General features: G+C 31.3%; 3 protein-coding genes across 4 annotated transcripts in view; 1 reads left to right on the plus strand and 2 right to left on the minus strand.

Annotated features, from left to right (window-relative positions):
• LOC119677359 (nicotinamidase-like) overlaps positions 1 to 22,324 on the minus strand; it is a gene marked incomplete at its 3' end in the record, with an annotated part of 41,462 nt that overhangs the window by 13,401 nt on the left and 5,737 nt on the right. The window contains 2 exon segments of one of the 2 annotated variants that reach the window (XM_038088666.1): positions 1,390 to 1,538; positions 1,623 to 1,897. In XM_038088666.1, coding sequence (XP_037944594.1) covers positions 1,390 to 1,475 — 86 coding nt within the window. In that variant the 5' untranslated portion in view covers positions 1,476 to 1,538; positions 1,623 to 1,897. 2 annotated transcript variants of the gene reach the window in all.
• Positions 19,724 to 20,480, plus strand: LOC119675862. Its single transcript, XM_038087081.1, has 2 exons — positions 19,724 to 19,989; positions 20,047 to 20,480. Exons 1-2 carry the CDS (start codon positions 19,890 to 19,892, stop codon positions 20,478 to 20,480), a joined length of 534 nt encoding a protein of 177 aa, XP_037943009.1. The 5' UTR covers positions 19,724 to 19,889.
• Positions 20,709 to 21,977, minus strand: LOC119675863 (protein ALP1-like). Its single transcript, XM_038087082.1, has 2 exons — positions 21,893 to 21,977; positions 20,709 to 21,836 (listed from the first exon to the last, which is right to left on the minus strand). Exons 1-2 carry the CDS (start codon positions 21,950 to 21,952, stop codon positions 20,709 to 20,711), a joined length of 1,188 nt encoding a protein of 395 aa, XP_037943010.1. The 5' UTR covers positions 21,953 to 21,977.

Genomic DNA, 22,324 nt, shown 5'->3' on the forward strand with positions numbered 1-22,324 from the left:
GCTAATGTGTATAGCATAGAATCACAATTTTCAATTGAAAAACTATAATCCATACTACAATCCAGTCCATCTCCGGAAAGAAGTGGCATAAGAGTTTGAAAGCATAAAGAATTTGAAGTTTATCACAAATATAGAGTTGGCTCCAAAAAAAACAAATGAAGAAAGACCTGAATTTTATTGCCCAGAGTTCGGTATTAGATAGTCCATCAAGCTGCTCGATTATTGCATTATTTTCTAAACGGAAGTTTTTTGTGTGAGATAAGCCATGGTGTTAGTATACACTGAAAGAAATACCAATCAGCAATTACGTCGTATGTCTCATCACATCCAAAAATATTTTCAATATTTTCGTTTCTCTGCAGCTATAAAAATATTAGCTGGAAATAGGCTTGTGTACATATATTTTATTCAAAATTTTTTAAATATATAAGAGTATATAGTCCACAATCTCAATTATTACTGTGTTTATATGAAATAAAACTTTCTAACAACCAAAACCGAGACACCCACTAACATTTTTCGGTTCGCGAATTTAAAATTACCACTTCAAGTAATGTGCTTGGAGCCAATTATGGCCACATAAATAGAATTTACTGATGTAGTTGATTGCCATATTTCAATTAGTCAATGAAAATTTATCGAGTGGTGGGTTAAGCACCGACATAGTTGTATTACACTCCATTGGGTCTAGATTCAGGGTGACAAAATTATTTTAATTGATTAATGATTTTTTGTGCATTATAATTAATAATTACTAACACAATTTACGAATAAATATAAAAAAAAATGTTTAATTTTTCACGAATTACACATATGCACTTATTGTTATAAATGCTTATTTCTATTTCAAAAAAATATAGTTAATAATATAATTTTACTATTTTTTTAAATAAAACAAAAAAAACTAAAACAAAAAACTGTCGTGAATTTTTTATCTAATTAAACACATTCATTAAATTTTATTTTTAAATTTTTTTTATTTTGAGTGTAACTTTTTTATTATTTTATATATATATATATATATTGTTACAATCCGATATATTTATTTCACTGTTACAGACATATATACCAAGTAATAAGTAATTAATAGGTAATTAGTAATTAAATTTAATTGTTAGTAATTATTTATTAATTCGCAATTAAGAAAGAAATATTTGATTTATTTTTTTCCATGCACAAAAATTTTTGTATCTTATGATTCTTTTCAATTTTTTTTTATTTTAATTATTTTTATCGCAACAAAATTATACAAGTATTTTACTTGAAGTGTTGTTATATTATATAATACACTGCATATAATATTAATATAAAATTAACATTTTTATTATTATACACGTTTTATTTATTTATTTTTTTTATATAAAAAAATAATGAAAAATTCAAACTTACCCATCTTTATCGAATGCAGTGAAGCAGGCGTCCATTGCTGAGTTGTTTGAATCTTCGAACACAATTGACGGTGTTGGTGAGTCCATTCTTATATAAACGTAACCGTTGCAATGGATCTCAAGTAAATATTACACTTGTAAAATCAATTGCTGCAAGTGAAGGGAAATTATAAGAAAAACTTTTTCACTTTAGTTTCACTTTTGAGCAATAAAAAATAAATGGCAACCACGTACACAAATGCACAAAAAGTATTAAGCGAAGAACACACCCCCAACCTTAAGCGAAAAGAAAGTTCTTAACTGCACCAGAGCAAAGCGCACAAAGTTCTACCGACTTCGGCAACGTTCTAAGGTCGAATAGCGCACTCGAAAGATACCACAAATTACTTGCACACGGTATTTTGGCGAAGACAGCCCCACCGTGTATGGCGGTAACTACATATGATTAATAACGTGTAGTGGCGTAGTGGCGTAGTTACGTCGAAGTCTTTGTGACTACAGTGCGAAGCGGAAAAGTATAAACTAATGTCATGAAATGTTTTCTATAATGATGTGTAGATCAATTTTTCGCCTCAGTAATTTATCGAAATAACAATCAACTGCATTAGTTGAACCACATTTCTGTTGCCATGGCACTGTCGACATCAAGTAGTTTGATACTTTTAGCGGTTTTCGTATAATAAAACTGAATTTATTTTTATATTTTACTTTTTTACTTATATCTTCTGTGTAAGTTGACTAGTATATTTTGATAGGGTGTTAGGTTTACCAAGTTTATGTTGGAGACGCTTTTGGCACATAAGTTTGTTTAGAAATGATGATGCACACCGGTGTTAGCGAAAATAATAGAATATTTCAATATATGCGCAAAAGTGTTACTCACGGAAACTAAAAGTTTTTAATTATAATAGAAATAAATTACATAAAAAGTTACCGACACAACAACTATGAAATACGCTATCATATTCACTCATTTTTTTTTTATATCAACAATAATTGCAGTTAAGCGCTCTAAATGATTTGCTTTGTAATATATTTTTGATGCGGCTAATAAAATTCACATTATAAAAGTTTATAGAGACCTGACGGTTGTAACAGCATAAAAAACAATAAACTAATATAAAAAAATATAAGAGATAAACCATTGAATTTCTTCAACAACTAGGGGACCACCACGATTTTACACTAAACCAGCTAAAAGCTAATCCAAACCTAACAACCTTAAACAGTTAGTTAATTGAAGTTGAGGGAGGAACGAATCCTCCTCAAATTAGCTAATAAAGCTGTTTTGAATTCACAATTCCTCGTTATATATAACTATATTATAATTATAGAAAGTCGAACTAGAGCCAGCCAGAAGCATTTATAAAGGCGAGAGTCTGACCAATGTTAATACTGGACGTATCGGTGAATGTGTTAAAGAAGAGGACCCCCAAAAACCTAACCCTAGTTCTGGCCAGGTCTGGACATAGACACAACAGCTGTTCGGGTGTCTTTTCTTCGTGATTCGGCGCACTCGCGTTGCAGGTGATACCACAGTGTAGACAAAGCCTAGCTCCATTCCATCCTATGGTCATGTGCTCTGTAAAGACAGATATTAACCTAGATACCTATGACTTACTTCTGTGCATCAAGTAAGAGGTTCTGCATTTGAAATAGATTGGACATATACCCTTTGACCTGACTGTTAAGGTAGTATAGGCCCACTCACTATTACATTACAAAGTACGCATTCATATTGAGCCACTTATTGGTGGCCCACGAACAAAATATAGCAGAAATGTTTAACATCAAATAAAAAAAACTTCTTCTTCGAACAAGCGGTGCCTTGTCTGCTTCGAACGTTGGCTAATATGATTGCTATTTTGACTTTATCTACAGCCTCTAGAAAGAGTAATCTTGTACTTTTATTAAACCATTGACGTAAATTTTTCAGCCATAATATTTTTCGTTTTCCAGTGCCACGTCTACCTTGAATTCTGCCTTCAATGATTCATTTCAGTAGTCCGTACTTTTTCGGATGCCTCAGAATATTACCAAAAAACTCTAACTTACGGCGTTTTACTATCTCTAATATTTCTGTCTCTTTGTTGACACGCCGAAGTACCACTGTATTTGTAATTTTTTCTGTCCAGCTTATTTTCAGCATACGTCGATAGCACCACATTTCAAAAGCCTCGAGTTTATTCATCGATGCAGCATTCTTATTCTGAGCGGTAATGAAAGCTCTCGTGTGCACAGCAAGTTTTTCATTCTGATAAAAGACGACCTTGCTTTTTCAATTCGGATACGTATTTCTTTAATATTATCCCATTGCTGAATCCCAAGTATTGTTCTTATCGGTTCTATTTATAACTGAACCAAATACTGACAGTTTTCCTCCAGGAATAGGACGTTTGCTTACCACCATATATTGGGTTTTACTGCAATTTAATTTTAGGCTGTATTCTCTGCACTTTAATGCAACAACGTCTAACAGGTTATGTAAGCCCTCTATTGAATCGGCAATAAGCACTGTATCATCAGCGTATCTCAAATTCTTTATAAGTGCCCCTTTAATCATAATTCCATCTGTCGCATCGTGTAGTGCTTCTTTGAAAGTAGTCTCCGAGTATATATTGAACAGTAATAGTGACAGAATGCACCCTTGGCGAACCCCGTGCATTCTACTTCTACTTCTTGCGTGAAGTAGTTATCAATTAAAACATTTGCGTACTGTTTCCAGTATAAGTTTGTTATTATTCGAATATCCTTTTCATCTAATCTGCAATGTTTCAGAATTTCTATGAGTTGCCATGTTCGACAGTGTCGAAAGCTTTTTCGAAATCAATAAAACATAAAAAGACATCTCTGTTAAACTCACGACAACGTTCTATTAGGACTCGTATTCCATACAAGGCTTCTCTAGTACCAAGCCCTTTGCGAAAACCAAAGCCCTTTGGATAAATTCTATTATGTATAATTCGAAGGAATATATTTAACGCATGACTCATTAAGCTGACTGTCCTAAAATCTGCACATGTTTTTGGTGTAGCTTTCTTTGGAATCGTAATAAACGTAGATTGGTATCTGGCCTGTATTATAAATTTTATTAAAAAATCTTGTAAAATTACGTACGCCATTATATTTGAATAACTTCACCAATTCTGTTGATATTTGGTCAAAACCTACCGTTTTTTCTATTTTTGCACTATCAATTGCTTTTTGAACTTCATCCAAGGTTGTATATGGACTTGAATCAGCTCTTAGATGGAATGTCACGATTGATCGATTGCTCGCATATAGATTTTGGATATAGTTTTCCCACATTGCTACTTCCATTATTGTGTTTTTATTTGTCATAGATATTTCTTCAATGGACATATGTATTATCGGGTTGTAAACTTAATAACCTTGTTTCAAATTCATTTTCAACTCGCATCCTCAAATCTGGGCTTTTTAATTTCTGTACATAGAATTTACTCTTCGGTTGAGTTGAGCTTGTCGCTTTGAATTTAATGCTGATTTTAACATGATTTTTCCCCGCACCGGGGAAGGTTTTTGCGAATTTTATTGATTTCTTATATCTTTCACTTATTGTTATAAAGTCGATTTGGTTACGAATGATCATGTTTGCTGTATCTACTGGTGACTTCCAGGTATAAAGTTTTCGTTTTGGCAGTTTAAAGAATGTATTGGAAACAATCAACTTATTACTTCTGCGGAATCCAGTCAAACGATCACCTCTTTCATTTCTTTAGCCTAACCCAAATTTGCCAACAATAGCATCAACCATACTTTGGCCTATCTTGACATTAAAGTCACCCATAACCATCAGAACATCTTTTGACTTTGTACTTCTTATCAATAATTAAATTCCTTCGTAAAATATTTCAATTTCATTATCAAGAGCATCACATGTGGGTGCGTAAATTTGAATTATATTTAAATTTACTGGCCACCCCTTCATTTGCACCATTATTATACGAGCGAAATGATACACAACATTTGTTACCATATTTTTGATTTCTTTTGCTAAAATTACTGCAACACCATGTTTGTTTTTTTCTTCCATCATCGCCACTGTAGTACACATCATAATTGTCTATAAAACAGCTTCCGTGGTCTGGCCATCTCATTTCACTTACTCCCAAAATACAATTTCATGTTTCTGCATTTCCCATATTGTATTATTAATTTTACAGCTTTCGAACATACTCCTCACATTCCAAGTGCAAGTTTTATAGGATTTATTATTACTGAAACTCATCTTAGCTGAACGGGAGATTCTTCGCACCCCTGCCCCATTTAAGGGGCGCCCGTACTTGGGCCGTTGTTTTGATTTTCAGCCATGTTAGATAATTTGATTCATGCTTATTCATCTTAAACTTGGAAAAATAATAGTGATGGTTTTTTCGTTGCCTTCCACCGCTGTGCACATACCGTTTAAAAAAACTATCCATAAAAAAAACTATCTCTACATTACTATAACTTCTTCTTCTTTTTCGTGTTCTTGAGTTAGTGCTATTACGCACTTTTACTCTATAATGGCTGGGGGGTTTATCACTACCCCACACTAGACTTTAACTAGGCTAAGAAATCATATCATTAATTTGTCTTTTAGTTGATGACTGACCTTAAATCAGCATATCTTCCTGAGAGTCCAGAAGTGGACTTAAGTATTGTTAGGGCGGGGTTAAGTAGCGTATCAACTTTAATGAATAATTTTAGAGCTCTGTCTCTGATATATTTTTTCACTGAGTCAATCCTAAGATCTCTATGTATGTCTGTTGATCTAATATACCATGGAATCTTAAACAGCCTTCTTAAAGCCAGGTTTTGAGCTATTTGTAATTGCTTTACTATAACTATTCGAAATCAAAAATGTTTTTTTTTATTTAATTTAAATTGAATATAATTGAAATATATTATGTCAAATAATGTGACATTTTACAATTTTTTGTTATATAGAAGATTTTAGGCATAATAATTTGATAGAGAGCAATCAATGTATTGCCCCATGGGATTCTCTCTTCAAAACTTCTGGTGGAGCATACCGACAGGAAAACCACCATTCAGTAGTTTTTTGTTAAGAAATATACTGCAAGTAAAACTCTATTTGTAAAATTTAATAAATGTGGTAGTTCACAGGGCACCTTAACTTTTGCTACCATCTTAACAAACTCAACTTTGCTAATATAAAAGAATAGAAGAACGTGAGTCTTCTAATAATATTATTTGTGGTTTCCTGTGGTTCATCTGGGTCGGAGAAGAATATTAATGTGAGACTGTATAATAATATTATGTTTATTAATATTTTTATTAAATAATTTTATATCCATATTCAACCATCCAAATAAATGGTTTGAGTATAGAGTAAGTTAAACTTATGGTTTTTAATATTACAGATATTATTCGCATTCATTATATCACTTAATTAAATGTCGGTTTTGCTGCCGTAAGAAACTTTATTTTAACTTATAATCGCTGTTATTACAACGCAAACATATTATCTATCCATTAGATTTAGGTAAAGAAAATTTTCTTCAAGGCTGTGCAATCAAGCATTAACATCAAAATAGTTATGCAAACAGTAATTACGGGGTAAGTTTACTAAATTTTATAATTCATTAGGCTTCTTTAACATTATGTTACTTTGGTTATATATTTTCATTCAGTTTTATTACCATTTTATTACATTCGCTGAACTCATCACAATATCTTCATCTTTATATTATTTTTCTACTAATTTTAACTGTCTCATTTTTTGTTAATACTTTTTCTAATATTCCGTTTTTGGCAATTTTTAATACTGTCATCATTTGCCTTATCCAGTTTTAACAATCTTTAATTTATTCTAATTACTATGTTCTTTGAAATTTTACGGCATTTCTTCCACTTCTTTCTTGCTTCCCTATAAAATTTTCCAATTCAACTCTTTTTCGTCTTATTTTTCACCTGTTCAACAACAATCAAATTGCCAACTAAACTGCTTTAAAAAGACAAAGAAAAGGCAAAATTGCTAAAATGCTAACTAAAATACTAAAACTAAATGAATAAATAATGTGATTAAATTGAAAAAATCACGGAAGCAGTTGATTTTCAAAAAGATCAACTTGCTTCTTAATTATTGTATCATACTAATTATATTTGATAAGTCTAAATCCTGAAACCTCTCCAACATTCTGTCAGACTGGTTGTTATGATCATATAGTTTTCAGCTATCTGAATGAGATGCCTAGCTTTTCTCGTGTTTCTACATATTGTTATTACTAGGTGCAGTGATAATCAACAAACTTCCCAACAGATGGCAATGCCAGAACAAAATCAGTCATGTTTTATATATCTGGCAAGTTTTAAACGATAGTTGTAAAAGTTTCGACTTCATCAATGTTTGGTTATCTTTTTGGAATCAATTGAAATATTTCACCTTGATGATTTTTTATAAAGTGGAAAAAATTGAATATCGATTCCTCTTTTTGGAATGTATTCTGTTTAATGCAACTTTGTACCATCGTTAACAACAATAAATTGGAAAGCTGAATTTAGACATGAGGAGCGGTCTAAAGAAGCATCTAACAAAAAAACATTAAAAAATTCTACGATATTATGTTGAATTATCCAAAAATTAAACTGCGTGAGATAGCAGAGATAACAAACATAACATATGAATATGTATCGAATATTTCATATGAATATTTTGGTATGAAGATGGGTGCCGCGTTACTTCATAATTGACCAAAAACGACAACGACTTCGTCATTCAAAACAATGTTTGGAAATGTTTATGCATAATATAGCTGACTGTAAGCGTCGAGCAGTGACAATTGATGAAACATGGATTCATTAGTTCACATCTGAGGATAAACAACAAGCCAGAGAATGGGTAGTGCTCCTAAACGACCACAAACTCAACAATGGGCTGAAAAAGTTTTAGTTTCTGTATTTTAAGATTCAAGTGGAATAATTTTCATAGACTATTTGGAAAAAAGAAAAATAATAACATCAGATTAACATGGCATATTATTAGATCTATTATTGGATTGAATGAGGAAAACAAGAAAAACTATCATATTTGTCAAAAAAAAAAATTTTTGTTTTTTCCACTCACACGCCAATAAAAGTCATCGAAAAATCAAATGATTTACGGTACCAATTGCTTCCTCACCTATCATATTCTCCGGATTTGGCTCCCAGTGACTATCTGTTTCCAAACTTGAAGAAATGGCTGCAGGGAAAGAGATTTGCATCAAATGATGAAGTGGAATGAAAAACAGCAATATTTTGAAGGATTTTATGTATCATATTATTTAAAAGGTATTCAAATATTGAAAAATAGTTAGACTCGGTGTGTCGAGCTAAAAGAGGACTATATTAAAGCATAAAATACAATTTTCCAAAAAAAATGCACTTTTATTACTTAGGCCGCGTTAATCTATATAGTATTATTATTCAGGCGTATTATTATTGGCATATTTTCAGGCGTACACACAGTAGCCTATCTTAAGTCAAGTATCTTAGTTCATTAACCGATTTCTTGTTTCTTTCCATGGAGTCCGGTAGTTTTAGGAAGACCTTTGCGTTTTTGTTCCAATGATGATCCATACAACGGCGGAGCTTGCAAGACTTAGCTGATCCCTCCGTAGTGTATGTCTTAGCCATCAGTACTGCTTTTTATTTATGTCATTAAATAGATCTGTTTGTTTTTCTACATATCTCTGGACATATTTTCTAAAAATTTCATGAAAAATGTATGTAGAAAACCAGTGTAAGCAATATCAATGATTAAATATATCATATTTATTACACAACCCCGACTTGGAATGTTATTTAAGAGAATATTTAAAAAGCCAACAGTACCAAAAGTATAAAGAAAAAAGAAATATGTTATAAAAGTTTCACTACAAAGTAATCAAACAACAAAATGTCAAAGTTGAAAGAGTAACCGTGGCTCAAGACACAAGCAGGAAACCCAAAACTAGTGCTTGCCATCAAAAATTTACAGAAATCTTTCTTTTATTTGTAAATTCATGTTTATATTTGCAGTTTTTGTGTATTTTTTCCACTCCTTTGATGAGAATGCTTTGAGTTCGTCTATTTTACTAAAAAGTTACAAGGCAAATTTGGTTAACACTGTTAAATACAGAAGTAGCTTACAGTATACATACTTATGCAAATATTTACATACATGAATATATAAGTTTAATATCAACAAAAAAAAATACTACATGTATTTGCAATACACAGACAAACGAACCTGAACTCGACTAAATATCTAAAATTGACTTGATGCTAGCTTTTATGCAGCACACAGAAATCTATACGCCATAAATCCAAGCCATCACAACATTGACTTTTCAACGTTCAGTGACAGGCAAGAGTAAGCAAACGTCTATTAGCAACCTAATGAAAATGGCAAAACAGTGAGAAGCTATCACTGGAATATTCTTTTTTATCTTTCCGGTCGTATCTAAATACGTTAAAACTACACACGCACACACACATTGCGAGTTCCTATAGTAAATTGCGCTAAAATAAAGCAACAAAAAGGTGAATTTCTCACGTAATGATAAATTGCCATTTCGACTGCATTTACAATACACGCGCTTAAATCTGAGAAAACCCCCAAAAAAAAACAAAAAAAAATTAAAACGAAAAACAAAAAACGAAAAATAAAACAAAAAACAATAGAAAGACTCTATGAAAAAAAAAACTGTAAAGAGGAAGTGAAAAAAATTAGAAGGTTTAAATGAGAATAATGCGAATATTATGACTGAAACGGGAAAAAAAGAATTGGAAAATGGCGCATTGTTCGCTTGATGTTGGCAACAAACCCGGGGAACAATAGGTTCCCAAGAAATACAATGCCGCAGAGCGCTCGTTGCATTGACATGTTTTAAATTACGGTTATTTTAAATAAAGGAAGCCGAAGTTGGGTGCGTTGCAAGTCAACTGGAACAATTAATTGATTTTATTCTCGTTTATGTCGTTTTCCCTCACAGTGAGCTAAATTTATATAAATTGAAAAATTAATTTTAACTGCAGTTGGATTTATAAATGTTAAATGTCAACTTTTAACCTTTCGGTTTTTCATAACATTTAGCCTTGCTCTACGAGGAAAAATGAAATATCATTAATTAATTAACCTTATATGGAAAAGAGTTATTTCAAAATCAATCATAAGTTGTCACCCTGAAAGATGTGCCCACGTGCACTGCAAAACAAAATCTTTATATAGAAAAAATAAAAGCGGAGCTATGTGTTACTAAGTAACACGTAGTCCTTCTAGTTATACAAACAATGTTTATTAATAATATGTGTTAAATAGAGTTTCAGGACGGCAAAAATGATACTCTTTTAGAACATGCATATTGTTTTAATAATGGACTAGAATACGAAATAAGAAATTTTCTGCTGCATATCAAAGAATAATAAATTTAAAAAACTCTATCAACATTAATAAAAGTTATTAATTAAAAGAATGCTAACTCAATTGAATCTTTTTTAACATTGAACAGTTTTTTCATAGAAAAACTTCTACATTCAACTTTATTTCTCTTTCAAAAATAAAAATCTTTCAACTGGTCTTTATTCTTCTGAAATTACTCCTCTTAAGGGTACACCCAAACTCGTCGTACAACCGAATCGATTTATTATTTTGTAACAAGCAACTTCATTATCTTTGTTAATGGAGTCGCTATCATTTAGTTTTAATATTCTTAACCAATTTATTACCAATTTGTTAAATAATATCTCGACTGGTAACACAGTCTTCCCATTCTTAAAAATTCCTTTTTTAATCCCGATTATTTTTGATAGCCGATGTATTATAATCACTTTTTTGCAGTTATGTTTCTGTATAAAATGACCCTATGGTTTTAACTCTTCTAACAGAATATTTGAAATGTTTGTTACTAAATTTTTTACTAAGTTCAGTTAGATATTTGCATATGCAGACAACTTTGACATTTTTGGAAGATCTCAATCAGTGGCACAACAGGCCTTACTCAAGAAAAGACGGCAGAAAGAGTTTGGCTGAACATAATAAATCGAGGACAAATAAAATGGTGGCATCGTCTATAATAAAAAATGTCTACAATTGATCAATCAGGGTAGTGGGGTACGAGTCTAAAATGATGAAATCCTTCAATTACGTTTTATCAATAGTACCTCTGACAATAATATGGATGAAGAAATATGTAGGCGGCTGCTTAAATCCAAAAAAACGTGTTACGATTTATCAAGACTTTTTAAGTCCAGAAATGTTACCATAAATTCATGATACTAGTGTATAAGAGAATATTTCTACCACTAATGACATATGGGTCGGGAACTAAGGTTTTTAAAGAACAGCACTTTGATCTCTCAACCGCGTTTGGAAGAAAAGTTCTATGAAAATTGATTGGACCACTTTACAGTGAAGGATAATTTCGGGAACTCTACACCCAAGAATAAAACGAAAACTACCTTAAAGTGAACGCAGTAAAAAAATTAAGCACTGATGGCAAGTTATGTGATTCGTATATATAAAAAGAAGCCTAATGTAAGGTAAATGGTGAAACCATATTTGCATGAAATAATAATGCAAATGAGAGTTCAAAACCTGAAGCTGCAATCCAGATCGATAAAGACATATGTTTATGAAAGCTAAGACCGAACACTGTTTGTATTGCCAGTATTGATGACTTTTTGTACAAGGTCAATAAAGTCACCCATTTTGCGGCAGCTTTAAGAGAGACACTTGTCTTGCTATAATTCTTACAATATTTTGTAAATGTATTTAGGCGAAACACCATTAGCTCCAGCAAATTTCCTTATTATTCGATAATGGATAATTATCGTTTAATAAAGTATATAATGTCTTGCTATAATTTCATTACTCTTGCTATAAATTTTTTAAATTCTTATACTATTTCCGATTGGTAAATCTAGTGCAACTTTTTCAATCGCGATTCACTTTCAGTGCAATTTTTATTTTCGATTGATAAATCTCGAGTAAAATGTATAACACTCGAGATTAATTGATAACACTCTTGATATTTTACCATACTAACAAAATAACCTTGAAATTAACAACTATATATATGATTTGACAGTATTTATGAAATATATAAATATCTACTAACACAACTACAAAAATATTACATTACTTTAAAAGTGTTCGATTGGGCAATAAAATTGGACAGATCAAGAGTAAATCTAGATTGAATCCAGATTTACCAATGGTAGACGCCATTAGTAATTAGTTTTAGAGGAAAAATTAGATGGTTAGGTTAGTATTCTTTTTCGCATTTCAGATTTTTATATAGAATTTCTTTAACGTTTATTTTAAGTGTCGTTATTACAAAATTATGATGATTTTTTGTTTATTTCTTTAGATAGAGAGTAATCTCAGAACATTTTGAATGATTAATTCGTAATACATTTGTAAATAATTTTTCTGAAAAAGCATTCCGTACTATCTAATATCTCATTTCTATGTAACGATTACTTGACATAATCATTATTTAAAATATTATTAGTATTGATAATCACAACAAATGTAAAAATATTTTAATGTAAGATTTATGAAACCTTAACGGAATATTTGGGATGTATTTTAGCTCGCGACATCTAACGAAATAAGTGAAATATTCAAATAAGATATTAAGATTACCATATAGTATTATATACAAAGTAACCAAAAGACCATTTTTTTTTCTAGATTAAGAAACAAATTTTAGAAATTTGTTTTAGGAAAAGAAATTTCAAGAAACGATTTAAAAAGTTTCAATGGCAATATGTCAAGTTATAAAAATAAACATTAAAAGTTGATTTAACAAGAACACAAATACAACAAACTAAATGAAATATAGAATGTATAAATTTTATATGAAAACGAAATTGCACTTTATAGATGCTCATCAACTTTGAAGCAAACAGTTAAGTTTAATCGATAAACCTGCCAAAATAAGTCGAAAACTGCATAGCAGTTTTAATGGTAACATTTGCATGAAATTTATGGAACGTAGCCCCACTCGATGCCCCTAATCTTTTCAAAATCAGCCATGTACGAGTGTTCATGTTATTTATGTACAAAAAGCCTTTTCTGTGTTATTTCTCTGACATTTTGTGTTATGCATTCACAAAATATATTGCAGCAAATACACTGCAACTCATAGTAATACAAAGCAAATGCAGAATTTTGTGAACTACTTTTGCAGGCAAATATGGAACATGCAAATTTATTATTGTTTTATTGCATCGAATCGAGATTAAACACAAGAAATGCAATATTTATTACAGCAAAATATCTTATCGAGCCTAGAACAATGATATGCAGTCATAGTCGTTATGAGTTTGTAACCTTAATGTACAAATGTCAGTTTGGTTTTTACACTATAGATATTTGTTTTTCACTGCAATTTAGTTTACTTATCTATACCTTCCATATTTATGCCAATTTAAATGAAAACTGAACTTAAGATAAGCACCTTAGTCTTCTGGTTTATATTTACCATATTTTGTATTAAATATTTATATTAAAGGAGTTTTTGTGGTGTCTACAGTTATCAGTCATAGTATGTTGATACATTCGACACAAGCCATGTAGAAATTATATTAATAGTTGTATGACGTAATATTGTAAAACAGTATACAGAGTGTTTCATTTAAAAATATTAGTAAATCCTTAATCTAAAAAATGAAAAACGCTCAATATTACAACGTATTTTACAAGTACCATAGACGTATGAATTGTTTCACTACATTGAATGCATATCAATTGTGTAGGATGTACCTTCCCCTCAGTAACTCAAGCAATCAGTGCACAATTTAGTTAAAATAAGAAACATTTTTTATTAAATAAATTGTAATTTAGCGTCAGTTTGTGACTATTTTACTTAATAGAAACTACAATATTGCATTTTGTTAGAGAGGTTTTGAAAGAAATAGTCCCACTTGTACGAATCGTGGAGTAGCATTAACAAATTTTTCCGTATTATGTTCCCAAATTAGATTCTATACGAAAAAAAGTAAAGAAAAATATTAATTAATGCGATTATTCTACAGCTGGTATATGATTTCGTTCTAATAAACTACAGCAAATACATTTCTTACTGAACTTTCGGAACAAATGAATAAAATTCTAAGTCAGAACATACAAGTCAAGTACGGCTTTGGGTCAGTTGACTAATGAACACAGGCTCTGAGCTTCAAATTTGGCGAAGTTCGAATTCAACCCATGGTACTTGCAATGTCAAAAAATTATTTACGATTAATTAAATATAAGAATTAATTCCAAGACCACTGATGATGAGCATTTGGCAATATACGACATAGCTCTATGGTCAGCCAAAAATTCAATTAATTAATTAATAAAAAAAAAGAAAATATTTTTTGGTAGAGGTAGGCTTTAAATTCAAAAGAAAACTAATGCAAGTTAGTGAAGTAAAATTTTATTTATAAATTGGGAAAAAATATTTAAAACTTAAATCCTATCCTTCAAATATTTATAACTAATACAATATTACCAAATACATCTTACATAGACTACTCATGACTGAAATCGTTGTAGACTTATCCACATAAATGAAACACTTAAAATATCTACTGTCAGTAAATCACATAATTAGAAAGATACCATTGCAACATTTCTGGAGACCATCTAGTCTTCGAACATATGCTTTTATAATTCGTTAATGTCTCTGACAATATAACAAGTAGCCAAAAATCGTTCAGTTATTTGCACCTCCACATGAATATAAAAATCATTGTTAATGCCTTTGTTCCGTACATCATTGACGACGATATTTCAATTTTTTTTATGTTTCAATAAGTATGGCTTCAGTTCTTAACAGTGGTCTTTTGAGCCGCATAAGTAACTAATGGATTGCTTTTTACTCTATTTTAGTCTAAATGTGTCAATTTTTATTTTTGATTAACAAAGCTACTGAGACAAAAGTAAGACTCATAACCTAATGGTGTGACAGCACTCTGTAATCGTTTTTCAGTGAAAATTTATTTTACATATATTTGCCCAATATTTTGTGCATTCAGTGGTTTTATTCCTCTTTCCCATTGTCTAGCGACTACTATAAAACAATGAAAAAGGCTGGTTCTTGAACTTTCCAGTTGATTTGTTTCCAAAGCAATAAAATTCCTTAATTAGTTATGAAAACAATCGAGTTTGCGTATTTTAAGCAATACTGTATAATATTATTATATTTAATTTTTTGAAAAAGTTAAATAGAAGTGTTTTAAATATAAATAATTTCTCATTACTTAATCAGCTAATATTGTTTATTTCATTATTCAAAATTGTTACTAACTTTTAAGTTAATTATTTAAATTAAAAAAAATAGTTTATTTATAAAAATCCGACATATAGCACATCACTCAATAAGTCGTGTGACTAACTAAGAAAAACAAATTTTTTCTGCTAAAAATCAATTTTACTCATCAATATAATCTCCTTCAAGGGCAATAAAATCATTCCAATGCTTCTCTAACTTCTCGATGCCGTACTTGTAAAAGTATTTGTCTTTTACCTCAAAATAGGATTCAGTTTCAGCAATTGCTTCTTCATTTGATATGCATTTCTTACCGGCAAGCATTTTTTTGAGATCAGCGAATAGCCAGTAGTCGCTGTGGGCCAGATCTGGACTATATGGTAGATGATGAAGCAATTCGAAGTGTTATTCGTGAAATTTTGCCATCGTTTTTATTGTTTTTATTACTTGTTACATGGTGCATTGGCTTGGGGAAACAAAGTTTTTTTCTTTGCCGTATGCGGTCGTTTTTTCACAAACGATCCAGTAATACCGTATAGTAGTTACTATTGATGATTTTTCCCTTATCGAGATAGTCAGTGAATATTATACCATGTGCATCCCAAAATACTGAAGCCATAACCTTCCCAGCTGACTGTTGTGCCTTTGGACGCTTCGGACGTGGTTCACCGGCTGCTGTCCACTCAGATGATGATCGTTTTAATTTCGGAGTGAACTGATGGATCCATGTTTCATCCATTGTCACATATCGACGCAAAAAATCTGATTTATTACGTGTAAACATGGCCAAACACTTCTCTGAATCATCAACACGTTGTTGTTTTTGATCGACTGTGAGTAAACGCGGCACCCACTTTGAAAAGAGCTTTCTCATGGTCAAATGTTCATGCATAATTGTAAACACACTGCCTGCTGATATCTTTACGGTCTCAGCTATCTCACGCAACTTCAATTTACGATCAGAAGGTTCACCATCAACACCGATAATGGTACGACTTCATTTAAATTTAAATGGAGCAGAGTCCGGATAACACTTTTGAAGCTGAGCTTGTACAGTATTTTTTTTTCATCAAGAAGCATGATAAATTAAATTAACACACAAAATCCATTGTTTTGAAAATAACAAAAGTAGCTTCACTTAAATGGTTGTCCCTTTATTTTTGACTAATCGAAATGTCATGAAGTTTTACACATGGTCTTTTGAAGGTTGGTACTTCATAAACATCATATGGATTTGACAATGACAGCGCCATCTGTGTGTCAGCCACACGACTTACTAATACTTATTTGTCTGCAATACTTGTCTGCAAATGCTATGATGCAAGACCATTGCTACTAAGTCTTAAGCATGGTTTATATACTTAGTAAATGTTACATATATAAAGAGTTATATCACGTAATAAGCCAAACTGAAAACCGAAACTCACTACGGATTGTAGTGCTTTCTACTACAACTGTGGCTGATTGTCATGCCTCAGTTCAATAAATGGAATTTCCACAATTAGTGCGATAACAACTGCAACATTGAATTACGGCAGATAAAAGCCAATATGCAAAACAGCAATTTCGAAATTGCAAATTCCACTTTTTTCGCATCGCAGTTGCCGCTGATGTTGCAGACTCTGTGCTGGCTGCAATAATTAAGTGTATGCATTGACATTGAACGAAAAGCCGTAAATCACATTACAATTTCGAAGCTAAACTGATGTTGGGGAAAATGGAATTTAATTGGTGACAGCAACAATTGTCAAAGAGAGAAGAGAAAAAATAAAACAAATTACAATGAAAAAGCGAATTTGTTATTTTCCCACACACAAAACGTTGAATGCCCCATAAAAAAGGGTTTCTGTTGCATACACGAGATACAATTCTTTGTATTCGTACTCGTATCTGAGTATCTGATGGATAATAATTTTAGGCAAGCATATAAAAAAATAATAAAAATTGGTAACATTTGGTGTCAGCCATCATAGCAACTTCAAAAAACATTAGAACGGCACGTAACTACATTTGTGTGCATTAGAGTAGGTGTTTCTGTACTCCATACTGACGGGCATACCCGTGTCCTTATCCGAGCCAAACCGCATGCAAGTATGGCTCGGATATGAACACAATAAAAATCAGTTAACAAAAAGCAATAAGTCAAAAGGTAAAAATGCCAAGAGAAAAGAAGGTTGAAAGTCTGCTCACTTGACTTCCTGGCAAATCTGTGTGCTGTGCATTGTACACAAGTGTGACAATAAAATGCTTCTGATAAAAAGGACAAATCCTTAAGCTTGAGGTTTATTTTACAAAATGCCAAAATGGCAAAACTTCAACCTAAAACTACTCGTACATTGTTGAATATTTTAGGTGTTGGAGAAGGTATTAAAAAATCACACAAACTCACACTTGCATAATTGCTCCATAAATTATAGATGCGGATTTGTTGTTTTCTGAGAGAAACAAAAAAGGACATTTGAAACTGAGGAAAAATTAGAAAAATAGCAAAAATAATGGAAAAATTATAAAGATAAAAAGTGAAAAACTGGAAAAGGAGTGCAATAAAAAATTCTTTTACTTGATTTAGTGTTGAGTAAAATTTTTTATTGTTTGCTATGTGCAAGAAATAAATTTACCTAAACAAATGCTAAAAACTCATAAAAAGAAGTTAAAAATGGCCAGTAAAACATTGCCAACTTATTGGAGCAATAAAAACGTGTAAACGTTTGAAAGATTGATGAGTTGTGTTGCTCCTTTCGCTACTGCAACACAACTCATCATCTGCACCGACCAACAGTTGGTACCACCATTTCATATGCTACTTCCATTAAAAAAGTGTATTCATAATATAAAAATGATATAAATAACATTGCAACACTAACATATTAAATTTTAAACTATGTAAATAAAATCCTATGCTGTGAAAATAGAGTTTTATTACGGCTTAAATACTCTCACACAAAGTTCTTAAAAAGTCACTATTCAAATCAGAGTTATATATTTATATAGCAACTATATAATGATATCACATTATTATATATTGAAGTCATTGTATTTGAGCTCGAGTGAGCTTTGGGCGTAAGTCTCCACTATAACCCATATAATAATCACCCATCGTCATTAAAAGTTTTTACAAGATAATTGTGTTCTATTTTAGTCTATTTACCTTTAAAATTTTTCAGAAAATACTTGTTTTCCATAAAAGAATACATTCGAAATAAAAGCTTATAAATGCAACTTTGAATATAAATTCAACTGATCAATCCTATTTTTACTAACTATGTAGACTATAGTAATACACGATCTTTTTTTTTCAAAGGTGTATTTTCTGAAATTGAAACAAAGATAAATAAATGAAGTGAATGATAAAAAATTATTTCGGACATTTGACCTTTAGAGGATCTACATACCAATGACGAATTTGCGTTCAATTTTTTTTACTTTTAAGACTGTAATCGGTATTCGTTTGTAGAAATAGTTTATTTCAGTAACATAAATTAATGATTTATTAAACTATTATTGAAATAGCAAACCCATATAGAGGCGTCAGATTACAGAATATTAATGGCAGAAAATGGATTTATTTCTAAAACATGTGATATTATCCTATTGAAAACAAATGCTCCTTAAAACACATTTATAAAATTCAAATCGTTCAACATGTCTCGGCCATAAGTATCATTCCACCCGTCCAAATGACTCAGTACATACTGCAATCTGCAATTTCACTAATTAACATACACTACGTTTACGCGAGCCTTAAAAGTTGTTTTAAGGCTCTTAAAATCGATTTTAAGATCGCGTAAACACCCTAAATTGAATTTTGCTTAAAAGCACTTTTAGCTTACTAAAAGTAGTTTAACATCACTTTTAGTAAGAAATGTCACTTTTACGCTTTGCGTAAACACCTTAAAAGCAGTTTAAGGTTTGAATTGTCAGCTGTTAACAGTAAATAGGTACAAATAATTTGAATTTTATTACAAATAACACTAACCAAATAACTAAAAATATGGAGAAAAGGGAAATGAAAAGAAAAAATTGGATGAAAGAGGAGGAAGAATGTTTAATTAAAATATTTGCAGAAAAACAAATAATTAAATTGTTAGACGGCAAAAAATATAGAAAGGACACAATTTATGAAATTGTTCGCCAAGAACTGGAAATCAGTGGCTGGTACAGAAGTGTACAGCAAATTAAACAAAAGTGGCAGGTATTAAAGAGACAATACTCTGAAATAAAAAAACATAACAATTGTAGTGGTAACAGTTGCATGGAATACCATCCATTGATGTGCGAAATCCTTGACTCAAGACCATCATCAATTCTTGAAAATAACGGGTGCGATACTCTTGATATTGAACACTTAAATGGTAATTTATCATAAAAGTAAATATATTGTTACCGAACTTTAATTTCTTTAATTGTAGGCGAATGGAATGAAGAATATTTGAATGACAACACAGATGAGCACAATTCAGACTTTGATTTGCCTTCGACATCCGCATTTTTGAACTCGCAGAATAACGCAGATGAAACGAATTGGGAGTTAGGAATAGATGACTTGCCTTCGACGTCAACTTCATCAAATACCACCACAACGCAAATTCGACTAGATCGATCGAAGGGCAGAGGAAGTTACGCAAAGGCATTGTCCAGCTTTCATGAAAGTTGGTCTCGCGAATGCAAAATTATGATTAGCCGCCAAGAAAAATTCTTTAGCGAGGAAGCGGAAAAACAGCGTGAATGGGAAACGAAAATGCTGGAAGAGCAGCGTAAGCACAATGAAAATTTGGTGCGTAGTAGCAATGAGACAATTGAAAGTGCTATCAGAGGTCTAATTGCATCGCAGAATTTAAATTAATTAAAATTATTTATTTTTTATTCTATATTTGAAAATCTTTTTATTTTTTATTCTCTAAAAATTGAAAAAATATTTCAATTTAATATTAAATTTATTATTTTCAATTATTTAAATTTATTATTAAACATAAATTGTTATAAATATATTATATTATATATATTATATTGTTAGTTATAAATAAACGTATAAATTAATTAATTAAAAATTGGTTTTTTCTACATTATTTTTTTAATTGCTTCTATGTAGAAGTGGATATTTTCTCGCCAAGTGCGCGCATATATGATCTCGCATAAGATGTCCGGACGACGAATTTTGTCGATTGTACATCTGTTCAGGTTGGGGATATTCACTTTCACCGTGGATTCTTTCTACATCCCATGAGGAATTATAACGTTGTTTAGATATCTCCACAAAATTGTGAAGAATTCCGCACGCTATTATCACATGCGGCATATTGTAAACATCTAGGTCGCTCTTCTTATAAAGTATTCTCCATCTTCCTTTCAAGCGACCAAATGCTTGCTCCACAACAATTCGTGCTTGATTCAAATATAAGTTGAAGGATGTCTCTTCAACAGTTAACTCGTCCCTATAATTTTTCATAATCCAGTTACAAAGCGGATAAGCTGCATCACCAATAATATAATAAGGAAGTTTAAAAAGCATAGCTTCATTTGAGGCGTTGTAAATTCCGGCGATTTCCCTATGGCTTTCAGGAATTAATGTATTATGGTTTTTGTATAGAGAACTGCCCCTAAGCACTGATGCATCGTGTGCACAGCCAGGATTTTGTGCTGTGATATTTTTAAATAAATATTGATCATCCACAATAGCTTGCACTGCAATGGAACTATAACCCTTTCTGTTACGAAAATCTGCAGCACCGTCTTTTGGGGGTTTAATTGGCACATGAGTGCCGTCTATAACACCAATAATATTTGGCAGTTTAAATTTTTGTTCAAATCTCGAGGCTATGCGTTCACATTCTAATGCATTTGGCCAGGATAATATTTTGCCGACTTGATTTTCAATTAAAACTTTACAGAAACTGTGAACACATAAGCAAACAGTACTTTTTGATACTCCAAATCCCTTTGCAATTACACGGTATTCAGCACAAGAGGCAAGTTTGTAAACTGCAATAGCTATTTTCTTTTCAACAGACAACCCTTCAACGAAAGTGTTTTCTGCTGGTGCCATTTTATCCTTAAGCAAATCTACAAGCCTGAAAAATATTTGTCGATTCATTCGAAAATCAGCAATCCATTGTTCATCGTCATAGAACTGCAGAACTTCAACATCCCACCATTCCGAACTTCTCTTCCTTTTGCTAAAAGTTCTTATTCGTGGTGGAAGCTAAAAACAAAAATGCATTCTAAATATTTTATGAAAAACTTTATAAAAACATTTACATTCATTAAAGCCTCATTAGCAGAACGTATTGCCATTTTATTAAAGAGCTGCAATCGCATTTCTCGTAATTTTGTAAATTTTTTACGGAATGATTTTAAAATCAGCATTGTTGCTTTATTATTATTTTCTACAATTTTGGTTATAATATCTTTTTTTTGCAATAAAAGTAAAACAATTTGTAGTTTTACCATATTCATTTTTAAAATGTTTAAAATCAACATTTATGTTTGCTGTTAAACAGCTGATTGATTGACAGTTACCTTAAAAGTGCTTTTAATTCTTGTGCGTAAACGCTCTAAGAACAAATTTTAAAATCAGTTTTAAAAGTGATTTTAAGACTCGCGTAAACGTAGTGATAGCTTCGTAAATAGAAGTGAATTCCTTCCTGACCGCAATATTGCAGTATAATAATGGATTTAATTCTTACGTAA

Source organism: Teleopsis dalmanni, chromosome 2 (assembly GCF_002237135.1).
Source record: "Teleopsis dalmanni isolate 2A chromosome 2, ASM223713v2, whole genome shotgun sequence".
NCBI classification, from domain to species: domain Eukaryota; kingdom Metazoa; phylum Arthropoda; class Insecta; order Diptera; family Diopsidae; genus Teleopsis; species Teleopsis dalmanni.